Source organism: Lynx rufus, unplaced genomic scaffold (assembly GCF_022079265.1).
Source record: "Lynx rufus isolate CCGP_SWC_20201006 ecotype Redwood Valley unplaced genomic scaffold, mLynRuf1.p SCAF_9, whole genome shotgun sequence".
In the NCBI taxonomy this organism is placed as follows: domain Eukaryota; kingdom Metazoa; phylum Chordata; class Mammalia; order Carnivora; family Felidae; genus Lynx; species Lynx rufus.
In genome coordinates, this window is record NW_025814897.1 from 34,184,460 (window position 1) to 34,207,909 (window position 23,450).

At 33.8% G+C, this 23,450-nt stretch overlaps 1 protein-coding gene across 1 annotated transcript in view; it reads right to left on the reverse strand.

Annotated features, from left to right (window-relative positions):
- Window positions 1-17,256, reverse strand: part of CNTN5 (contactin 5) — a 535,125-nt gene extending 517,869 nt beyond the window's left edge. The window contains exons 1-2 of the mRNA XM_047071958.1: window positions 17,247-17,256; window positions 16,733-16,954 (exon numbers count right to left, since the gene is read on the reverse strand). Coding sequence (XP_046927914.1) covers window positions 16,733-16,954; window positions 17,247-17,256 — 232 coding nt within the window. The remainder of the gene's footprint in view (window positions 1-16,732; window positions 16,955-17,246) is intronic.
- Window positions 17,257-23,450: the final 6,194 nt, after the last annotated feature.

Genomic DNA, 23,450 nt, shown 5'->3' on the forward strand with positions numbered 1-23,450 from the left:
ATGCGCCAACCAAAAGGGTAGGGTATCAGAATGGATAAAAAAAGAAGACCCATCTATTTGCTGTCTACAAGAGACTCATTTTAGACTTGAGGACACCTTCAGATTGAGAGGGGGGGATGGAGAACTATTTATCATGCAACTGGAAGTCAAAAGAAAGCTGGAGTAGCCATACTTATATCAGACAAACTAGACTTTAAATTAAAGTCTGTAGCAAGAGATGAAGAAGGGCATTATATAATAATCACAGGGTCTATCCACCAGGAAGAGCTAACAATTATAAATGTCTATGTGCCGAATACCGGAGCCCCCAAATATATAAAACAATTACTCACAAACATAAGCAACATTATTGATAAGAATGTAGGATAATTCTGCTGGAGAAATGATGAGTAAATGTGCTGTGGTAGTGTTAGTCTTAGTAGCTTGTACTAGTGTAAGAACTCACAGAATTATATGCAAAGTTAGGATCTTTGGCATCTTGAATTATGAATTAAAAAGAAGTAAAATTTTGTCCTTTATTTTTATTAATTGTGAATTTGATTCCATAGTGACCTGAGATCAAGGTTCTCAACTTTGCACAAACATATTTTGGGATATTCTTTGTTGTGTGGAATGTGCTGTGTATTGTGAAATATTTATAATCATCCCTGGTCCCTACCCACTAGATTCTAGCAGCACCCCTACACAATGTGTAATAATCAAAAAATATCTACAGATATTGTCAAATGTCCTCTTGGGTCAAAATTGTTCTCATTTAAAACCACTGCCTTTGAAAAATGAAGAGAGAATTAGGTCCCTGGATAGCTCAGTCAGTTAAGCCTCCAACATTGGCTCAGGTCATGATCTCACAGTTCTTGAGTTCCAGCCCTGTGTAGGGCTGTGTTGGAGCCTGGAGCCTGCTTCAAATCTGTGTCTCCCTCTCTGCCCCTCCCCTGCTCGCACTGTCTTTCTCTCAAAAGTAAATAAACATTAAAAAATTAAAAAAAGAAAGAAAACTGAACAAGGAAGATTTTAGAAAAGATGTATTTCTAATGTCTGTACTAAGCAGTTGGAAGTTCACATTCTTTGTGGAAAACCACAAGAAAATATCAGGAAAGAAATAACAAGAATCATGTCCCAGGAAACTCAAGCTTAAAAAAATTATTTCTGAAAAATATATACACCTCCATATTTAGAGTAAATTTGTTTGTTTTCTTTAAACATGTAGTCATTCTTTTTGGGCAAAGAAAAGCAAAAGTGTTCATGGCACTCTAAACATTCATCCAATAATAACTGAGCACTCACAATGGGCAGGCACTGACAAGTATTTTCTTTGAGTCCTAGATAACCTAGCTGAGGTTCTTTTTTTGAAGTTACAAATAATAAGATATGACATGAAAATAACTGAAATTTGTTTCTCTATACCAAATGACATTGCTATCACTTAAAACTTTTACTCAAAAAAATTTAATAAAAATAACTACAAAAAATTACTGTCAAAATATTCTATTATTGCATTATAATGTATTTATAAAAATTTGGAAAAGCCCATGAAACCTTGTCAAACTCTCAGTTACAGTTAATCTGTATGATGAAGTTATGAAAATATAATCCCTTCCAGTGTTTACACATTATAAATATGATCATTTAAGTCAACATTGTAAATAATCATGATGCGTAAAATTAACATTTAATAGGGACACTTCAGTGGCTCAGTCAGTTAAGCCTCCAACTCTTGATTTCGGCTCAGGTCATTATCTCACAGTTCATGAGTTCAAGCTCCACATAGGACTCTGCACTGACAGTGTGGAGCCTGCTTGAGGTTCTCTCTCTCCCTTTCTTTCTGCCCCTCCCCTACTCATGTTCTCTCTCTCAAAATAAATAAAAACTTGTTTTTAAAAATTAACATTTAATAAATATATTTTATACTTTTATATATTTCAAAACTCTTTAACTTTTGAGTTAGACATACTTAGGTTCAAATTATAGTACTATCATTTTCTAGCCTTGAACCAACTACTTTTATCCTTGTTACTCCGTTTATTTATTGTGGATGATAATGTCTCCTGATAATCTGAGGATTGATTGACATCAGCATTTATAAATACTTAATGTATCACAAGTACTCAATAAATTATAATTAATAATAACAACAACTAACATTTACTTTTAGTATAATTACTACACGCCAGGCATTATACTGAAGAATTTATATCTATTATATCATGAAACACTCACAACAACCATGTGACTAAAATTAATCCTCCCTTTTTATGGATGACAAAACGGGCTGAAATTAATGAACTAAATGTATGTAGTCAATATATGGCAAACCTGGGATACAAATCCAGAATCTAGAATCCGATTACCACTACTCTTACTCTTACTATTATTATTTTGTTATAACATTTATAAAGCATATATTTAATATATTTATATATATTTAATATATTAATTAATTAATAATTAAAGTATATATTTAATATATTTATATATATTTAATATATATTATTTAATTATCTGAGCTGAGAGAATTCGAAGATAAAAACTCTGAAGTTCTGAGAGGAAACTTCTGCAAAATTAGTGGCAAAGTAAACAGTTGATTTTAACTAAGGATCTGTGGCTCTAAATCTTATATTCTGAAAATTGTCAGAACAGGACAAGAGAAATAAAGGTTGTCAGGCTGGGGAACAGCAGAGGGGTAAGATTTGCTAAATTACACATTGAAAAAATAAAAGACTGGTCTGACAAACATATATTCTGTTGTGGCTGCTCATCTTCTGTCATCTATCTCTTTGTTGTTCATTGTCACTTCCAAAAGCATTTTAGCAAGCAATTGGCTGCCCTCTTCTTTCTTTCTCTCTCTTATATTTCTCCTAGAAATAAAGTTCATTGTAAGGGGTTGAAGAACACGTGTCTATGTAGAGCTTCCCAGTCCCCAGCAAAGGGTAATCAATGATTCTATCTCTAAAGAGATTCATTTTTAAGATTTCATACCAAGAATGTATGATTATAGGTAAACTCAGATTATTTGATTCATTCTCCTGAAGTAGTACACTGCATCTATTGGTGGAGACAATTAATTGCTGTAAGCAATGCCTTTACATTTTGCAGCTTTTAGCTTAACTTGTAGAGGTGAACTTCAAAACATATATGACAATCATCACAAAGTTCTTGATAACCTATACATCAAAATCTTTATTTAACAAAGTAGGAATCTTTGAGATAGGCATCATCACACACAATCTAAATCTCATAGGAGTAATGTTTTGAGGGATTTTTTTCTTAACATCAACTTTTTAGTGAACAGCCTACAGGATAGGTATAGTTGGATAAACTTATATTGCTAGTGGTTATTCTCTGTAAAATATCAGTTTCATACCTGCAGAAAGTCCTTCCTCAGAAAATAATTGTTTCATTTTAAAACTGATTTGTTGATTCTCTGCTACAAAGAAGGATGAAATTAACATGCCTTCTTTCACTTCCTGCTAGTTTACTCCCTAATTTTTTTTTTTTTTTTTTTTTTTTTTTTTGCTTTATGGTTAAGAATATCTGTTTGTTGGGATGCATGGGTGGCTCAGTTGGTTAAGCATCTAACTTGATTTTGGCTCAGGTCATAATCTCAGGGTTTGTGAGATCAAGCCAGGTGCTGTTATTGCAGAGAATCCTTTCTCAAAATAAATAATAAATAAGCATTAAAAAATATATATCTGTTTGTTGTCTTCACAATTGAAAGACAACTTGGCTCACAAATTATGTGTTCATTATTTTTTTTAATTTTTTTAACATTTATTCATTTTTGAAAGGCAGAGAGAGACAGAGCGCAAATGGGGAAGAGGCAGAGAGAGAGGGAGACACAGGAACAGAAGCAGGCTCCAGGCTCTGAGCTATCAGCACAGAGCCAGACGCGGGGATCGAACTCACCGACTGCAAGATCATGACCTGAGCTGAAGTCGGCCACTTAACCGACTTAGCCACCCAGACACCCCTATGTGTTCATTATTAATTTCATTAATGACTGGAGATATTTTTCCACGTTCTGACCACATTTAACATTACCAAGGTAAAGTCAGAGTCCAGCCTGACTTTTCTCACTCCTAAATGACTAGATTTTCCACCTGGATGTCCATAGGTCTCTTTCCTCATTCTGATTTTTTAAGAATTTTTAGGAATATGTATTAATCATTTTGTATAACTGGTAGGTTCAAGACATTCTTTTTCAGGAAGATTTCTTCTTTATTTGCTCAATTCTTCTCATACCAATTAGGGATATATTTTAAGTCTTTTTTATCATCTGTGTAACAACTTTTATATCCTTATTCTTTTCTCATTTGTTTAACTTTTTGAAATATTATAGCTATATCCCTATCTTTTCAGTTGCTTCCATATTACCACTAATGAGATTTTCAATTCTGTAATGGTTTTATTTTGCTTTCTATTTGTTTCCTGAGCTCTAAAACTTACTTCTTAACGTATTATATCATCATATTTAGTTTGATTTCACATTTTTGTTCTTTAAAATGTTTTCAGCCCTGTGATTGTCAGTCACTCTCTCTAGGGGAAGATACTTGTTCAAGGTTATGGGTGGGGCCCACATTTGATGAACTGGAATCTGGATTTAACCAGCTGCGAACAAGAAACTGAGGCTTACTAACAACCATATGAGTCAACTTTTAAGTAGATATTCCATGAGTCAAGCCTTCAAATGAGAATACAACTACAATAACATCTTGATTAAAATCTAAAGAGGGACCTTTAAACAAAACTATCCAGCTAAGCCAATTCAAGATTCCAGACCCACAGTTTCTGTGAGGAAATGAAGGGTCTTTTAAGTTGCTCAGTTTTGAGATATATTTTACATATAAATACTTAATTAATAAACTATTTTTTGTCTTCCTCTATTACTTATGAGAAAATGAATTAAAGAAAAATAGTAACAATGAGAACTTTGAACTTTCCAGGAAAAATAAAGGATAAAAGTGTCATTTACAAATAATGGTACTTGTGAAAATAAAAATGCTTAATTTAGGGCCTCCTGGGTGGCTCAGTCAGTTGAACACCCAACTGACTCCTGATTTTAGCTCAGGTCATGATTCTAGGGTCACGAGATTGAGCGCCACTTTGGGCGCTGACAACACGGAGCCTGCTTGAATTCTCTCTCTCTCCCTCTATCCCTCTCCCCTACTCATGTTCTCTCTCTCTCTCTAAAATATATTTTAAAAATGCTTAATTTAAGTTTCATTGGAATGCTGTCCTATAGCCATACACTTAGAGCATTAGAATAATTCTCCATTCATTTTAAGCATTCTTTCTAAAAATTTCTGGGGTATTTATCCAGTCTTAGCTTGATCACTTGTAGTAATACATAAAGTCTTCACAAATTACTGTTTTATTGTTGGAGTTATCTTAAAATAAAGTTCATATTGAAATAAAAAGGAAATTTGTGTCCCAGATGAAGACAGCTTTTTACTCATCTCTGCTCTAGAATACATATAGTTTACTCAAGGTTTCCTATAATTGAATTGATTAGTACCTTAATAATTCCTTTCTTAGTTTACAGAAATTTCCTATAAGATTAGAATATGAAGGTTTCATTAAGGATATTTATGTTCTGCTGATAGAATAGTATGGATAATAAGAAATTAATTTAACCAAAATGTTTTTTTTTAATTTTCCACTTTAATTTATTAAAACAAACTGTTTCCTACATAATCAAAAGAACTGGTTTTGAACCATTTTAACCACAATTGATTAATAAATGAAAAGTATACTTTAAGAGCCCTTTTATACATCAGCTTCCATGAAACCTTTTTGCCATTATTAGTACAAAGTTATATTTCATAAGGTTTTGCTTATTCGTATGAGGCAGGGACCACTTAATTGCTTACTAATCACATTTCCTTTTCCTAGGAACACTGGAAACTTTTTTAGCCTTTCTTATGATTGGATTGGAGCCATGTAATTTCCTTCTGGACCAAAAAGATGTATGTGAAATCCAGTACTAGTCACAAAAAGTCATGCACAATTCTCCATCCCCTCTTTATCAACTAGCTGAAGGTAAAATAGCAGTAGATGCCAGTGAGGACCTAATAGAGATCAAAGGTATTAGATGGGACAAATCTAATGATACCCAAACTCTCCACATGGAAAGGCATTCATTGAAAAACTAAATCGAATGTGATCTGAATGAGAAATAAATATGTATTGTGTTAAGAAGTTGTTATAACATTCAGAATTTACTTGATTAATATTACATTTATTTTATTTTTTTAAGTTTATTTATTTATCTTTGAGAGAGACTACGAGCAAAGGAGGGACAGAGAGAGAGGGAGACACAGAATCTGAAGCTGTCAGTGCAGAGCCGTATGTGGGGCACAAACCCATGAATGGTGAGATCATGACCTGAGCTGAAGTGTCAGATGCTTAACCGACTGAGCCACCCAGGTGCTCCATAATTAATATTACATTTAAAGCAAAATAATTTTCAAGCTTTTAAAGAGGAAATAGCTTGATTAGTAAGCCATGTTCACTGAAATACGTATAATCATTAGATTATAGGACCTGGCTTCTATTCCTCTTCCCTAGTTCAAACCTCTTGATTACTACCTAGTTAAAGTATAATCCCAGACCTAAGGCTTAAGACAGGAGCTATTCAACCACTCAACCTTAAATATAACTTTATCAGTTATAGTGCTCCAATTTTTATAACTGCTTTCTAATTAATCCTTCAGGTCTGGTACTTTTTCATATACCCAAATTCTGAAAATAGATTTTCATCCTATGTCCTTATTTATAAATCCTATTTTGTTAATCCTTCTAGAAAGTTTAATGCTATTATGTAGTAGATATTTTTACTTAATGGATGCTGTTTCTTATTTTGTATTTTCACACGAGGTTGACTTACAGTATATTGTCATATGACCAAGAGTCTGACTCCATTTTTCTTTGACCACTAAAGGCTTTCAAGCCCCATCAGTAAATTTTCCCCTTCTTCTTCATCTCAGGAAAAGCTGATAAGCCAGGCTAAATATCTGAAAAACATCCCTTCCTTGACTCAGGTGGGGAAATTTACACTCTACAAACCCTGACCCACATTGGAATTTTCACCAGTCCCCACTCCCCAGCCACAATAAAACCCAAAGCAACTCATTTGTTCCTTTGCTCAAGCCATTTTCAGACCAACGTATTATGTTCTTATCAGCAAGCCTCATGACATGAATAATAAATCTTTTCATGCCCTTCTGGCATATGTGTAGCATCATCAATCTGTACCTGAACCAATTTTGGGTTGTGGAGTTATTGATCTTACTCTCTGCAAGGAAACCACATAACAAGTTAGGGCTCAGTCATCTGCATAGAGAACAGAATTTTCTCTAAGGAAAACATTCCTCCAAAGGGATTTTCACCCATGGAAGCAATAGGTCTCCAAATCTTTAACTAAAATATAGAAGGTATACATGTGAGAAAGGCACTGTTGAATTCCCCTGAGAGAGGTTTTTCTTAGCTTTATGTCAGGAAAACAAGATATGTTGTTATTTGGTCACAATGACCCCAGCCATGGAGATAAGCCAGGTCTAGGTTTGGAGGCAATCATATAGCATGGCATAAGTTACAGATGTTTAAATTACATATCATTAATTCATTACATTGTAATACATTACAAATTCATGATCATGAAATCATATAAATAAATATAAATATAAATATAAATATAAATATAAATATAAATATAAATATAAAATTTCTTTTTCTCCTTTTCCCTTTTGTTATCTGTAAGCCTTAGTGACAATCCCACCCACCACGGTCTCAGCAAGCCCCCAAAACAATATGGAATTGAGGGACATGTGCTTCATCTCCATGTTTAGGCAAGTAGCTCTCAAATTATTTTAATAACAAATATTTTATTATTCACCCTTTATAATTCTTAAATTAACGGATACCTTCATACATATATCTTTCTGATTAATGAAAGGACAAATCAAAGGGAAGTAATTTAACATAGAATAGTATTAATTTGCTATGTAAATTCTCAGGAACAATTATAATAAAAGATATAAGAAACTAATCAAAAGTTTGTTCATAAAATCCCCACAATTACAAACTGATCCAAGTATGGTATTGGTGGCTCAAATATTCTGAGTGGCATTATCATTAGGTGGTATGATTTTTGAAATGGTCAACAACTCCTGGAAAAACTAACAAAATTAAATATAATCTTCATGTAATTTATATGATTTTGCATTGGCATGCCCATTATATTTCAAAAAGATTTTGTATGTAATATAATACAAAGTTGGGGTCTTGTCATAGAAAATTCTAAAGAGAATTTTAATAATTTCTCATGTGAATGCCTGGAAGGACATTTAAGATCACTGTGCATTATAATTATAGGTTATTTAACATTCCTGGTCTCCACTCTCTAACTTGAAGTGATGTCATTGAATTACTGAGACAACCCAAACTACCTCACTTCTTCCTACATCTGGGAAGTAGTCACCTCTTCTTAGAATCATTAGACAGGAGAAAATAAACATGAAACCACGGATGCCTAAAATTAACATGGTATTGGCCGTAATCTTCCATGAGAGATGTCTGAGTAGGAAGATAAAGCTCTACCGTGAAATGAGGAGTCTGTTACCCATTTGCCTTCTTCCCAGTGGAGTTTCTTAAAGCACTGACATGTTATTTGTTTATGGACATAATGGTTTCCCTTGTAGAGTCCTGTCCTAGGATCAAGCTGGTATCCCATTCTAACTCCTTGTTAAATTTCTGTCACTTATCGATAGGCCACCCACATACTAACGTTTTTCCTGCCAAGATGGTTTAAGTGTCACCTCATCTGAAAGTCCTACAGCTAGTTTCCCTAGGGAAGCCATGCTTCTTGGTGTTGGGTCATTCTGTTTCCAGTTGTTTCCTGGATCATGACCAGACACTTAAACTTGTTTTTTATACTGTAATCCTCTCTTAAAGAATTGTTCTATGTCTATTTTTTTTCAAAGATTAGGTCCAATGTCAGACCCCAACACTTTCTATCTGCTGATAGCTCTGATTTATGGCTTTGTCTAGTTTATTCATGTAATGTGACGTAAGTATCTCAGTAATATCATCTAGAAGAAATATCAGCCTATAATGTCAAACACAATTACAAAAAAATGCACTTTTAATATCATAATATATTTTATATGATATTCCCCAGAAATTTTAAATTGTTTTATTAGAAATTACACTTTATGATGACATTCATAATTACAAATGTGAGAAAAAATTTTCACACCATGTGAACATCTAAAATGAATTCTTGAAAAAATATCCAAAACTTCCTTTAAGTTTCTTTTCAACTTAAAATTGTTTCTTTATAAAAGTTAAACAAGTGTAAACTGTCTTTATAAAACTTTCAAGGATTCCTAAGAATTGAAGAGCATTATTTATTAAAAAGCATTGTGATGAATGTTTCATAGGTAGTGACATTATGCTGTGCACATAATATAAATTGAGAGTCTAATAGATTTTTTTGTCATTTTCTAATGTAGCTATAAAAGGAAGGTCAGATGATTCAGAGATGCTATCACTTATGAGAATGTTCAAAGTGTACCAACTCCATACAACCTTCAGAAGATGCCAAACTACTATGCTACCATGTCAACAGAAGGAGGACATTGCTTTTGCCTCTTCAATTGTAATGCAGAATACAAAGTTTAGGTAAACAATATTCAGTCAAATGTTCTATCATGGTATATAAATTCACCCTTAATTCAGATTTAAGTTTCCTCAAGTAGATACCTCTTTATTCAACAATATTTGTTAAGCTCCTAGTAAGCTGGCACTACTCTAAGTGACGAAAGCAGATAAAGAATAGTATATGAGATGCTTTTTGCACAAATGACATACAGTTAAATTGGAGAGAATAGTATACTAATGTAAAACAATAATAGCAGCTCTAAATATTAACAATAAAATAAAGAATAAAGTCACAAAGTTTCAATGAATGGTCATAAAATTCTAAGGTGTTTATTAGGATATATTTGTTTTTAAAGCAAGAGAAACTGGAGTGATCTGATTTTTTACATAGGAGTATATCACCCAAGTGAAATACCATTTCCCCTCCTAGAGGGAATTCTTATTCTTATAAAAGATCATCTAAATTTTGTATTTGAACCTCCAAAACAATTTATCAGCAAAGGTTGTTTTGAAGAAACAACAGAAAATTGTTAACACAGAGATTGCTTTGAGTTATGATGCCATTGCACATGTGCCAAATCAAATATGGAAATAAGCCATGTCAACAATGAAATTCAGCCCAAGGTACTGAGGATATGAGGCAACAAATTTGGTAAGGTGTGGGAATCTTCCACATGTCAGCAGCTACTGGTTGAAACTCCAAAGGCTGGGTAGACTCAGAGTGTTATGTAAATTACAAGTTGTGTTTATCATTGAGGAAATGTAAAAAATGCATAATTATATGCTTAATCATAGTAAAAATATAATCTGCTTCAATTGATTGTAACTTTTCCATCTGATATAGCATTTGTAGTCTCTGAAGCTCAGGAATGGACTTCCCTAGTAAAAATCTGAGCTTTCGTGTCAGCATTACTCCTAATCCAGACCTGCCTCTGTTCAAGGAAGATAAAATATTTATTTATTTATTTATTTATTTATTTATTTATTTATTTATAAATGTTTATTTTTGACACCGATTTTAAGCTAACCATCTTGTCACAAATAAAAGAATGAAATGCTCTCTACACTTGTTTACTCCTACTAACACCACCACCACAACAAAAAGAAATGAAGTCAAAGACCAGTTTGTTGGCTATTCATTTATAAACGGAGAAGGTAACGTTAGCAGTAGTTAACAATCCTTGTCCACATCACAAAATCCAAAATTAGTGCATATTCTGCAGGTGTTTGAGGTGCTGACTCATAAGGGCTTTCAATTAACCTATATTGCCATGAGAATTTCCAATTTAAACCTTAGTCAACTTTTTAAATCAATTAAGTGACACATTCAAACAACTACTTTTAGAGTAATTATTAACATCTTCGTGTCTTTTAAAACTAGATAATGCCTCTTCTTGGGTGGAACCTTTGCAGTGATAAAATTTGAAGTGATTATAATTATTACCCAAAATAATAATATCAAATTGAAAGCAAAATACTTTCTGAGGACTTCTCTGCTTGACTCCAGTGAGCAACATTCTCCCTTCAAAGTACTGCTCCATTTCTCTTTTTAGCTTCATGATTTTAGCTCAAATATTTTTCTTCATTAACTATCTCTATTTCCTGACTGAATCAAGTATTTAGTGACTGACTATTCTGTTTTTCTTGAAGTCTTCCTTCTTTTGCACTGGCTTTCTCCTGCTGCTGGAAGTTGACTACTACATTGTGAGCTACCCTGTGGAAAGTTTCACTGAGAATGGCTTCTGGCCAACAGTCCATGAATAATTAAAGCCCTCAGTCCAACAATTATCAGGAGCTTAATCCTACCAACAACATATAAGTGAGCTTACAAGTGGATCCATACCCATTTGAGTGTAGGCATGAAATAGCAGTCCCAGTTTGTGAAAGACACAGGATCCATTTGAACCACATCAGTGAGTTCCTGATTCACAGAAACTGTGAGATAATAAACAATAACCTTTGTTCATTCTGTTAGTATCCTCACCATACTTCTACATTTTCTACAGAGGATTCTTCTTACAATATCATAATTTTAGGGTTGTCTTCCTAACATCCATCTATTTTAATTTTCTGTGTTATCTTGTGATCATCTCAACAGGTTGGTATTCTTCTCTAGGCAAGCTAATCCCTATAGCCCATCAAACTTTGTTTATCCAGATCCTGATTATGCATTCTCCTTCAGAATGGAAGTTAGATAGAAGCCAGAGTCTTTTGTAACCAAATGTTGGAAGTCATATTCCATTACTTTTTCCACAATCTATTCTGCAGTAACGGGCTACTAGCTTTGGCCCACTACTGAAGAGAAAGAATTACACTGTAAATATCAGGAGATGGGAATCATTGTGAGTCAGTTTAGATTTTACCTACCACATGCTTAATTATATTAGTTTCAGATTTTTTAATTTTAAGAAATAAAGTATCACACACTTGAGGTCATCTACCTTCCCAATTCTGGTATCATTTCTCTGCTTTCATTCTCCCTTCATCCTTAGAGATAAGTGTTATAGTCAGCTTGATCCCTCAAGTTCATGTTTTTAAAATTGTAATGCATATATACCCATATATAATATCCATTGTTTTTAAGTTCTTATATATATATATATATATATATATATATATATATATTATATGTAGTACTCTGTAACTTTGCTTTTCACTAAACATTGTATTTTGAGATATATCCATTTTGTTTGTCAAATTATATACATATATATAGTTTATTTACATATACTTAAACACTATATTTATTTATATATATTTATTCACCTTAACCATTTTTCATTAATGAAAAATTACAATTTATGTATCCATTTCCTTTCTGATGAATATGGGTTGTCTCCAATGTTTTGTTATTAAACATATACTGCAATGAATATACTTTTATGTTTCTTTGTGTATGTGTGGGAGAGTTCTCCAGGTTTTATATACAAAAGTAGAATTTCTTTCCCAAATTTCTTTGCAAATGAGATTTTTACATTTTTCAGAAAAATCTTAGCTCTATCTTGGGGTACTCCTGGGCTTACCTCTGAGCAGGAGTGGTATGACTTTCTATTCAGGCTCTATTAGTTTTCTCATTTTTCACAAAAGCACGTCAACCCCGGCTTTATTCTCTATTAAGGCTAAAGGCAATTACCTGACAAAAGCCATATGTCAGGGTCTTATCAGAGAGAACAAACTCAAAGTCACATCTAGCCAAGATCTATCAAATTCTAGGATGAGAAAACAATAGTTATGGAAGATTACTTGGAAAATACTCAGACTCTCCATTCTTTCTGATTCTCTAAATATGAATTAAACTACAGCAGCAAAGGACTTAAATTATATGGCACTAGTCCACAGCCTGGAGACTTGCTAATGAAAACATGGTCTACCAAGTAGCATCATCAACATCACATTGGAACTTTTTATAAATGCAGATTATCTGGCCTTTCTCCTGGTCTACTGAGAGTATCTATTTTAACAAGGTTCCCAAGTGATTGTATGCATATTAAAGACAAGAAGTACAATTTTAGATAATTATTTCTCATTTTGTGGTTGATTTTTGGGCTAAGTATACCTTTATTAAATCTGATAAAAATTCTTATGTACACAATAAGAATAATGTTCAGATCACTGGCTACTACATCAAATAAGAAACTCTTAATGAGGACCCTCCAAAAAAAATTTGTCTGGTCTTAGTGTCAGATATAGCGGTGCTTCTACTAAATGACTATTTCACTGTATTCTTTGGAACACTGGAAAATATGTAACTGGCCAGAGTTTATTTTTCCTTGACTGCTAATTACCCAAAATAGGGACTAGCCTATAGCAGGTATGTAGGCGCTTACAGTAGACACTTTGAATTAATATCAAGCCTGGCTCTATTTTAGCTCCTATTTTTGTTGTTTCATCATTTTCATGTGTTTTAACCCATATTTACTACCTGTATTGTATTTATCATTGTGAGCTATATTAATTTACTCTTGGAACAAGAGAAAAAGGAGTAGAACACTAGTTGGTACCAAATTATACCAAAAACAAGAGACTCCTATAGTTCTGACTACTGAATAGATTCTACTTTGTTGTTGTCTCATGAAATAATGATGCCTCAGGAACACAAAACCAAAACATCTCTGCCTAATGACTGTGATATTGGAATTAATATAGTGGGAAGTTTTTTAAGACTTTATTATTTTAATTATTTTTTTTAGTAATCTCTACACCTAAAGTGTGTCTTAAACTCTTGACCCCAAGATCAATAGTCACATGTTCTTCTGACTGAACCAACCAGGCACCTTAACACTTATTTTTTTAAAAGCAATTTCAGATTTACAAAAATATTAAGAGGAAGGTCCATAAAACCTTCACCCCTGCACATGCAGATCTTCCCCTATTAGTGACATCATTGCCAGAATGGTACCACTTCTTTTTTTTTAACCAAAGATAAACATAAATTGACATATCATGATCACTCAAAATCTATCATTTACATTAGGGTCCACTCTTGTATATTATGGGGGTTTAGACAAATGTTTAATGATTTATATACATCATTATGATAGTCTGAGTATTTTCATGGCCCTAAAAATCCTTTGTCTATGCCTACTCATCTCTTCTCCAAACACCATCACTGGCAACCACTAATCTTTTTGCTCACTCCATCTTTTTTTTTTTTCTCAGAATGTTATATAGTTGGAATCATATAATATATGACTTTTCAGATTGGATTCTTTCACTTGGTAATACACATTTAAGGTTTCTCCATGTCTTCTCATGGCTTAATCACTCATTTCTTTTTAGTGCTGAGTAATATCCCATTGTCTGGATGTATCACACTTTATCCTTTCGCCTTCTGAAGGACATTTTGGTTGTGTCCAAGATTTGGCATTTGTGAATAAGTCTGCTCTAAATATCCATGTGCAAGTTTTTATGTAGACAAAAATTTTCAATTCCTTTAGATAAATACCAAGAAGTGCAATTGTTAGATCTTATGGGAAGAATATGTTTAGTTTTGTAAGAAACCATCAAACTGTCTTCCAAGTGGCTGTATAATTTTGTATTCCCACCAGCAACTGATGAACATTCCTATTCCTCCACATTATCATGAGCATTTTGCATTTTCAATGTTCTTGATTGTGGCCATTCTAATAGGTATGTATGTGCTGGTATCTTATGGTTGTTTCAATTTTCATTTCCCTGATAACAAGTGATGTGGTCCATCTTTTCATATGATTATTTGCCATTTGTGTTATCTTCTTTGGTGAAGTGTCTGTTAAGGTCTTTGGTCCATTTTAAAAATTAGGTTGTTTGTTACCTTATGTTGAGTTTTAAGGGTTCTTTGTATATTTTTGTTAACAGTCATTTTTCAAATATGTCTCTTGCAAATATTTTCCCCCAGTCTGTGGCTTCTCTTCTAAATCTTTTGATACTGTCATTCACAGAGCATATTATGGGAATTTTAAAATTATACCAGAAATAAGTAATTTGAAAAATAAAACATGATCAAGGAGCTAACATTATACTTAAATAAAATTTAATGCCAACTCTATGAGATGATGCTCACATGGCAACAACTGGTATGAACAGTATTTATACCAGTTTTCCTGGTATAAACATGTTTTCCTGTGCTTGGCACCACAACCTAATATGCTATTTCTAGAATATTTCCAATAATTTAGTTCTTGCAAAATGTTTCTTTGCATGTTTAGCCCTTCATCAATCATAACTGAACTGTAGTCCAAAGTGTATTGGACTTAAAATCTGGATATACGTAAATGAAAATTGCCTACTTATGGGGTACCATGGTGGCTCAGTCGGTTGAGCATCTAACTTTGGCTCAGGTCATGATCTCACGGTTCATGGGTTTGAGCCCTGCATCAGGGCTGTGCTGACAGCTCAGAGCCTGGATCCTACTTTGGATTCTGTGTCTTCCTTTCTTTCTGCTCCTCCCCCGCTAACACTCTGTCTTTCTCTCTCAAATATAAACATTAATTTTTTTTAATGTCTACTTATTAGCAATTTGATTTTATCAAAGATACTTATCTGTTCTGATTTTCCACTTACATAGAAGAGTAATGATATCCACTTCAAATATTTATTGAGGGTATTATTGAGATAAGCCATACAAAACAGTCTGGCACAGAGCCTGCTAATACTTGGTTTTTAGTGTTTATCTCTGACTGCTAATTCCTTATATTATTTTGTCGATATATTTAAAAACAATGGAGTTAGAGAATATCTAGCAAATCTTGTTCAAACATAATGTTAATAGCTACTCAGAAGTCCTTACTTTAACTGATGTATTAATGTTGGAAATTTGCATCATTTATTTTCCACTCAGAAATAATGCTAAATATACTCTTTCTCCAGGATCTGGCACCCATTCCTTTGAAATGTAATTATCAAGATAGAGAAGGATAAGAGATTCACTTTAATAAGCACCAATTAATAAACTCACACGGCGAAAGAAGAGCAGAATATGGCACCTGAAAGTATGCCATTTTGGCATATTGATTATTTTGAATTAAAGTTTAAGAAACAGCTGGGGCAAGAAGGACACTCCAGCCCTCCTTCATTGTACTGAAGGCAGGAAACCAACCTGCCATGTAAAATGGTAGGAGAGTACAAGGCATCTTTACCACCAGAAATAGGTAATATAGGGCCAAGAAGACTATATAAATAAATTTTGTTACTTGTTCACTAATATATTACCTCAAGTCAAAACCTCTTTATCCTGCTAATTCTTCACAAATTTATTGATTCTTTGTCTAAAAGGTATAATAGCTGCCTGCTTTTAATTTTGAAATTAGTTTTTTTCCCTGTTAATATCTTTTATGTCAAATTAATTATTAGGCCAGCCAAAGACTGGAAAGAAAAATTTTTCCACACATACATTTTCTAATCACATTGGCCAAGCTCTCCATTAACATCCTCCACTTTTCCAGATCTTAAACACTCTGCCACTTTCTGTTTTAGGGGTGTTGACTTTTCACCTCTCTCCCCTATTATAATAGTCTTGACCCCAATGACAATAGTCTTGAAAAAAGTGTTCCTTGCATGTTTAACTCCAAAAGGTGCAGTTTTCTTTGATACTTACCATCTTGTTTGAAGGCATCTGAGGAATGATAAAGATTGATGGGGGAATAATAATGTTGAGCTGTCCCTCGCCAGCTTGGTGAAGAGACACTCAATGTTCCTAATGAAGGATTGTTATATCGTGGTCTAGTCTTTGAACCAAAGAGAGATGAAGATGAACTCTTTTTAATTCTTAGCAAAGCAGCATATGAAGTAGGGAAATTAGGAAGAGCTCCAGAATATTCTGTAAAAGAAAAACAATAGTAAAAAGTGAATTATGAGGAGAGATTTATTTTTTTCCTGTGAATTTTTTTTTCTAAAGACATTGTGAACAACTTCCTTTGGAACTGCAACCAAATGCAAACTACAGAGAGTGATAATAAAATAAAATAAAATGTTACTTTTATATTTTAAAGTATTTTCTGGAAATTTCTGCTAGTTACAGTTATTCTGCTAGTAAAGTCAGTTCTCTCACTTACTTGCCAAGAATCAAAGAGTATCTGGATCAATTACCCGATTTTCCCTACAAAGATGACCTCTTGGCATTGGACTCCAGCTGCCTCTTCTTCATTGTTCTTGTGTTCTTTGCCTTATTCATCATTTTTAAGGCATATCTAATCAACTGTGTTTGGAACTGCTATAAATACATCAACAACAGGAACATGCCAGAGATTGCTGTGTACCCTGCCTTCGAAGCACCTCCACAGTATGTTTTGCCAACCTATGAAATGGCAGTGAAGATGCCTGAGAAAGAGCCACTGCCTCCTTACATACCTGCCTGAAGAAGTTCTGCCTTTGTCAATAAACCCTATACCAGCTTTTTGTCTTGTTTATTTTACAGAATGCTGCAATACAGGGCTCTTCAAACTTGTTTGATATAAAATACACTTTCCTTTGTTTAGCATTTATTTTCAAACACTAACAAGCTTTTTTTTTGACATCTATTCAAAGTCGGGTTTTTTTTTTATCATTATGTCTATTACATTTTAATAGTGTTTTTGAAGACGATCTAGGTTAAGCAAGAGCAAAGTGCCATTGTTTGCCTTGAGTCGGGGGAGGGATGGTGGTGTTCTCTACACATTTTCTTGTGTAACTTTGCACTTTCTTTATATAATAGTTTGCATTTTGGTTATTTGCTGCCCTGGATACTTTCAGGAAGAATGACTAAAATATTCAGGGTGAGTAAGTTGGGTATAAGATCTGAAGTTTTAGCTATGAAAACAGGAAAAATCTATACCATTTTAACTTGACTGTGGAAGATGATGGTTGCACGTTTCTAATTTGTATATGTTTCCATCTTTGTGATAAGATGCTTTAATAAATCTCTTAAATATTAAAAAAAGGAAGAGAGAAAGAAAGAAAAAAGGCAAAGAAGAAAAAGAAAGAGAGAGAACAAAGGAATGGAATAGAAAGGAGGAAGGAAGAAGAAAAAAGGAAAAAAGGAAGAAAGACATCCAAAAATTCAAGTCTTTATTTCCTTTGTCAGGAATGTTTGGGAATTAACTTTTTTTGTCTTAATGTTAAGGTATCCATTCACATACATTAGATCAGTTCCTTATTTATTATTTAAAAAATAAGGAAAAAGGAAAAACACACATTTTAAATTATATTCTATGAATATAGATTGAATCTTCATGACCTAAAATTTATCACTTAGTAGGAAAAAATGCATCTAATACAGCATATATTTTGATAAGACTGTAAGTTATGCTCCATGTTCTTGAAAACAGTCAAGTTCACCATGGAAAATAAACAATTTTGGATAAAATTTGTTTTGTAGACTTTGTTATATAATCCATATAATAATATTAATTATTAAGTGGGGGTGCTGTTATGAAATTCCTACTTTCATTGATTATTGATAAATGTATTGACCATATTTTACTTTAATTCCCAAGGTTTTTCAATAGAAAATGTATAGATAGTGGTTGAAGTAGAATAGACTAACACTTTTATGTCCATAGGAGAGAGTCAGGTTAGTGTTTAAAAACAAATTATGATGAATTCTAAAAAACAACTAGGAACTGGAATTGTTTTCTATGGCAAATATCAATTGAATTTTGATCTTGGAAATATTTTTAAAAATCACAGTTTTGTTCAGACTATCTGATATTTGAACTTAATGGATGTTACCTTAATTTGACAAAAAATAATTTATCTCTGTGAGTAAGCTTTCTCATAATGAAAATTATTTAGAATCATTATACTGCCTCGTAGAGATATTTCTGAATGCAAGAAGCATTTCTGTGAATTGAGAATAACACTTTAGTAGGTGTTAAGCATCAAATTAAGTATAACATTTTCTGTTTTGTGAAATCATAAATATGATTTTTCTGAAACTCAAAAAAATATATTTTTAGATGTTCTCTACATTTAAATTGAATATGATATGTATAATCAAAGCCTATCAGGAGCTGTTAAGAGATCCATGTCCTTTAGTCCTTGTGTTCAACTTACAAGTATGGTGAAGGTGGATCAATTTTAAGTGAAAATAGCTAACCTCTCTTGGGCAAACTATATGAGAATAGATTATGAGTAGACATAAAAATCTCCTTTAAAACCTGGAATTAAATGCAAGTTATGGCACCTAGAGGTGGAAGGTAATGAAAAGAGAATGAGTTTTCCTTTAGAGGTACTTTGTAATTGTGGTCTCTGAACTTACTTGTTTCTTAGTGCAGTCTGTTGCTTTGTGTTTTAGCTGCCTACCTTGCTTTTGTGTGTGTGTGTGTGTGTGTGTGTGTGTGTGTATGAAGTGTACCATGCTAGTATCAAAAATTAAAATGGAGTGTGAGAATGTGGCTTATAGTTTTTAAAGCTAGAGAAAGATAATCAGTGAAACTAGAAGGGCCACAATGAGGTTCAAAAGCCAGGATCATCACTGTGGATATGAAATATATATATACATATATATATTTGTGTATATATATATATATATATGTATATGTGTATATATATATGTATGTATATATATGTATATATATGTATGTATATATATATGTATATGTATATATATATATATTCCCTACCGTATAAATAGATGTTACATATAAAATATAATTAATATAATATATATTAACAAAATACATACTGGCTAAAGGCATCAGTAATTGTCTTATTCCACCCCACATAAATGGAGATGAACCAAATGCTAATGTGGCTGTGTGCTCCACACCAGGGCTTTGTTTGTCATGTAATTAGTTGCATCTGTTACAGTGGAGATTCTTTTTTCATCAAAGTGAACCCAGAACTTTTGCTAGAAATTTGAAAATTTATTCATTAATTCACGTATTCAGCAAACATGTAATGAGAACTCGGTAGGGGCTAAATGCTAGGGATACAAAGGTGAAGCAGGTACTGCACTCGGCTTAAAGGAACTTATGATATAGTGATGAAGAAAGGCAACTATACATGAACTTTATTCCAACGTGATATAAAAGTAAATTCAAGGATTTAGGGGATCCTCTCATCCTGTCTATGGTCCATCAGAAAATGTTTTCCAGTTGTATTCTATCTAATCTGAGTCCTGAAAGACAATTGGTGACTAGTTCAGCAAAGCTCTGAGTAGGGAAGGAAAGATATTCTGGCAAAGGGAAGAAAGTACATGAATATCTGGAAAGGAAAGGCAATAGGGTGTGATGGTAGATTAAGTAATCAGGATCTCAGTGTGTGAGGGAGAGAGGTGGGAGGAGAAATACAGCTGAATAGGTAAACTGGGATTAATGATGAAAGGCCTAGGATGCCATGCTAAAATGGTAGGACTCTGAAATAAGAGTAATATAAATTTTAAACATCTTCCTGGCTGCAGTGTCGTTTGGAACAAGACAAAAGGAAAAAGAAGACTAATCAAGAGTCTAAAGCTGTAATGAAGGCGAATATTAGTCACGAATGAGGAGGTGATATAATGCGGATGGGAATAAAGATTACTGATTGATTGGATTTGAGTCAAGGAAGGGAAAATAAATCTAGGGATACTCAGCGCTACAAGAAGATGGATAAGGGTGCAGGAAAAGGCATGTGCTTGAAGTGAAAGCTTATGAATTCAATTTGGAGCAGGTGGAGAGGTTGAGGGACTTCTTAGGACATTCATTCTGATTAGAAAATTCTGTAAACATAAGGGAGATACAGACTCATGAGAGATTATTAAATGGTAACCAAATAGATAGTTATTAAACCATGAGAATACCTGTGTTTGCCAAGGCAATACATAAAATGAGGAATAGAGTGTTAAAAATGGAACCCTGACAAACACCAGTATTTAAGAGAGTAGCAGAGGTAAAGAAACCTATAAAGAGGAAAAGAAGAAAAGTGTGAAGTTACCAAAAAGAGGGGAAGAGTCTTTCAAGGCTGATGAGAGAGAAGTTGACAGTGTTGAAAGGCTGGGTCTGCAGTGAAGGGGTGCCCCACAGCAGCAAAACTGCTTTACTGCTGCACATATCATGCACAGTGAATGTGTAAGTGGTCAGATTCAGGAAGTGAAGAAGAGTTTCTGAGCTCTGGAAGAGAGTCTGAAACCCTTACATTGCCAATTCCATTACATTAGACAAAAAAGATACTGGCCTTAGCCTGTAATCTCCAATAGTCTCCTGGACTGGGTGCAAGCAACTTTCAATTCAGTGAGGTCTCCCACTCTTGGGGGCAGTTCTAGCACTTCTACCTGTTGCCCTCCTAGCTGTCCAGCTTCTTTTTATGACATCTCTAATTTCCCCACTCTTCATTCCCAGTTCTGGGGACCTTCAGCTCTGGAAAATAGATCCCTCAGTATTAATAAAAGGGAAAATGATGTTTCCATCCTAAGACTTTGATTAACCCCCAACTTTGAGAGACTGAATTGATTTAACACATATGGGGCTCTCTTGGGGGTGAAAAATACTGCATCACCTTCCTAAGTTTAAATTAAGGTATTTGAATTTCTATCCATCTCATCTTATTGCTCACTTCTTTCTAAGATCTCAGCCCCTTCAAGATTTACAAGCTACTTATCTTAACATCCTGTCACCACCTGCCGTCCTCAATCCCCTTCCTCTCCAGTTTAGAGTTTGTTGTTCATTACTTAGTCCCTTCAGTGTACCTTCACTTACACTGGCCCTTTAACCTCTCTTGCTTTCACAGACTGAACTCTCTGTCTAGTTTAAATTCAATTATCAGGGGCGCCTGGGTGGCGCAGTCGGTTAAGCGTCCGACTGCAGCCAGGTCACGATCTCGCGGTCCCTGAGTTCGAGCCCCGCGTCAGGCTCTGGGCTGATGGCTCGGAGCCTGGAGCCTGTTTCCGATTCTGTGTCTCCCTCTCTCTCTGCCCCTCCCCCGTTCATGTTCTGTCTCTCTCTGTCCCAAAAATAAAATAAAAAAAGCATTGAAAAAAAAAATTAAATTCAATTATCAACATGCTGTGTTCCTGAATGCATCTGGAAAAGAACAGAAAATCATTCGTAAAGGTCATAATTCATGATATTAAGAGCGAGTGAAATTTTCTAGTTCCTCAGCAATACTACCACATTTCCCTAATCCATTTAATATCCCATCCCTTTGGATGAATAATTTACATCTATCCTTCATCCCCAAGCTCCACACCTTCTTGGCCTTCCTGATGATGATGTTCCTATTTCATGAAGAAAATAGAAGCAATCAGAAGAGTGGGTCCCTCACATGCACACCCACCTGTATGTATGTTAATATACTCTACCTTGCTTTCATTGCCTTGCTGTGAATGAATTGTCTGTGCATCTATTAAAAGCCAGCTCTTCCAATCTTGTGCATTGAATCTCATTCCAACTCATCTTGACTTCTCAAGGATGTCTTTCTAGAAAATCTTCTCTAGCTCTCCTTCAGCACCAATTTTTTTTCTCCCCATTAGATTATTCCCATAACTGTACAAATATTGATCTAACCATTTTTAAAAAGGTATCTAAACCTACCACTCCTTCTGATGATTTTTGTTAACAACTTCTTGAAAAGAGCTATCAGTGGTCATTGTGTTCAATTCCTCTCCTGCCATTCTCCCTTGAGCCTATTGTAAACAGTCTTATTTATAACACTCCACAATGACTCTCTTCTCATTGCTAAATCTAAAGATCAGTTTTAATCTACGAGCAACTTTCACCATGGTTAACCATTCTTTTTTTTTTTCCTTTAAACATTTTCCTCATATGATTCCAGTATAGTATAATACCATGTTTTTATTCCTATATGACTGGCTACTCCTTTTTTGTCTTCTCAGCTTCTAAATTCTAAATGTTGGTGCACTCTAGAGAAAATATTTTCTGGTTTAAATTGAGTCATGATGACAACAAGGTAAAAAAAAAAAAAAGCTTGTTGGAAAATTTCCTTTTGTAGCAGGTTTCTCACACAGAGAGTCGTGACATGGAGGCCTTTTAATTTCCAGGAAGCAACTTTATTTGTGCTGGCACCACTCGTTGGGTTCATACCCGAAGAACTGACAACCGAACATCACGTGACATATTTTTAAAATACATTTTCTATTTTTTTGTCTCCCATACATGGTAACATACACATATATGTAGTCTGATTAAGTAGTCTCAGTTTACAAGGTCATGAGTGATGTCACATAGGCGCATAGCCCAGACAGCTTGAAGTTTTCTATCTCTTTTTTTTTTTTTTTCCTTAGGGAGGGGACCCTACCATACTTTCAAGGTACTCTTTTTCCTTTTCCTTTTTTTCCCTTTTCTTCATTATATATATATATATATATATATATGTATATGTGCATATATGTATATATATAT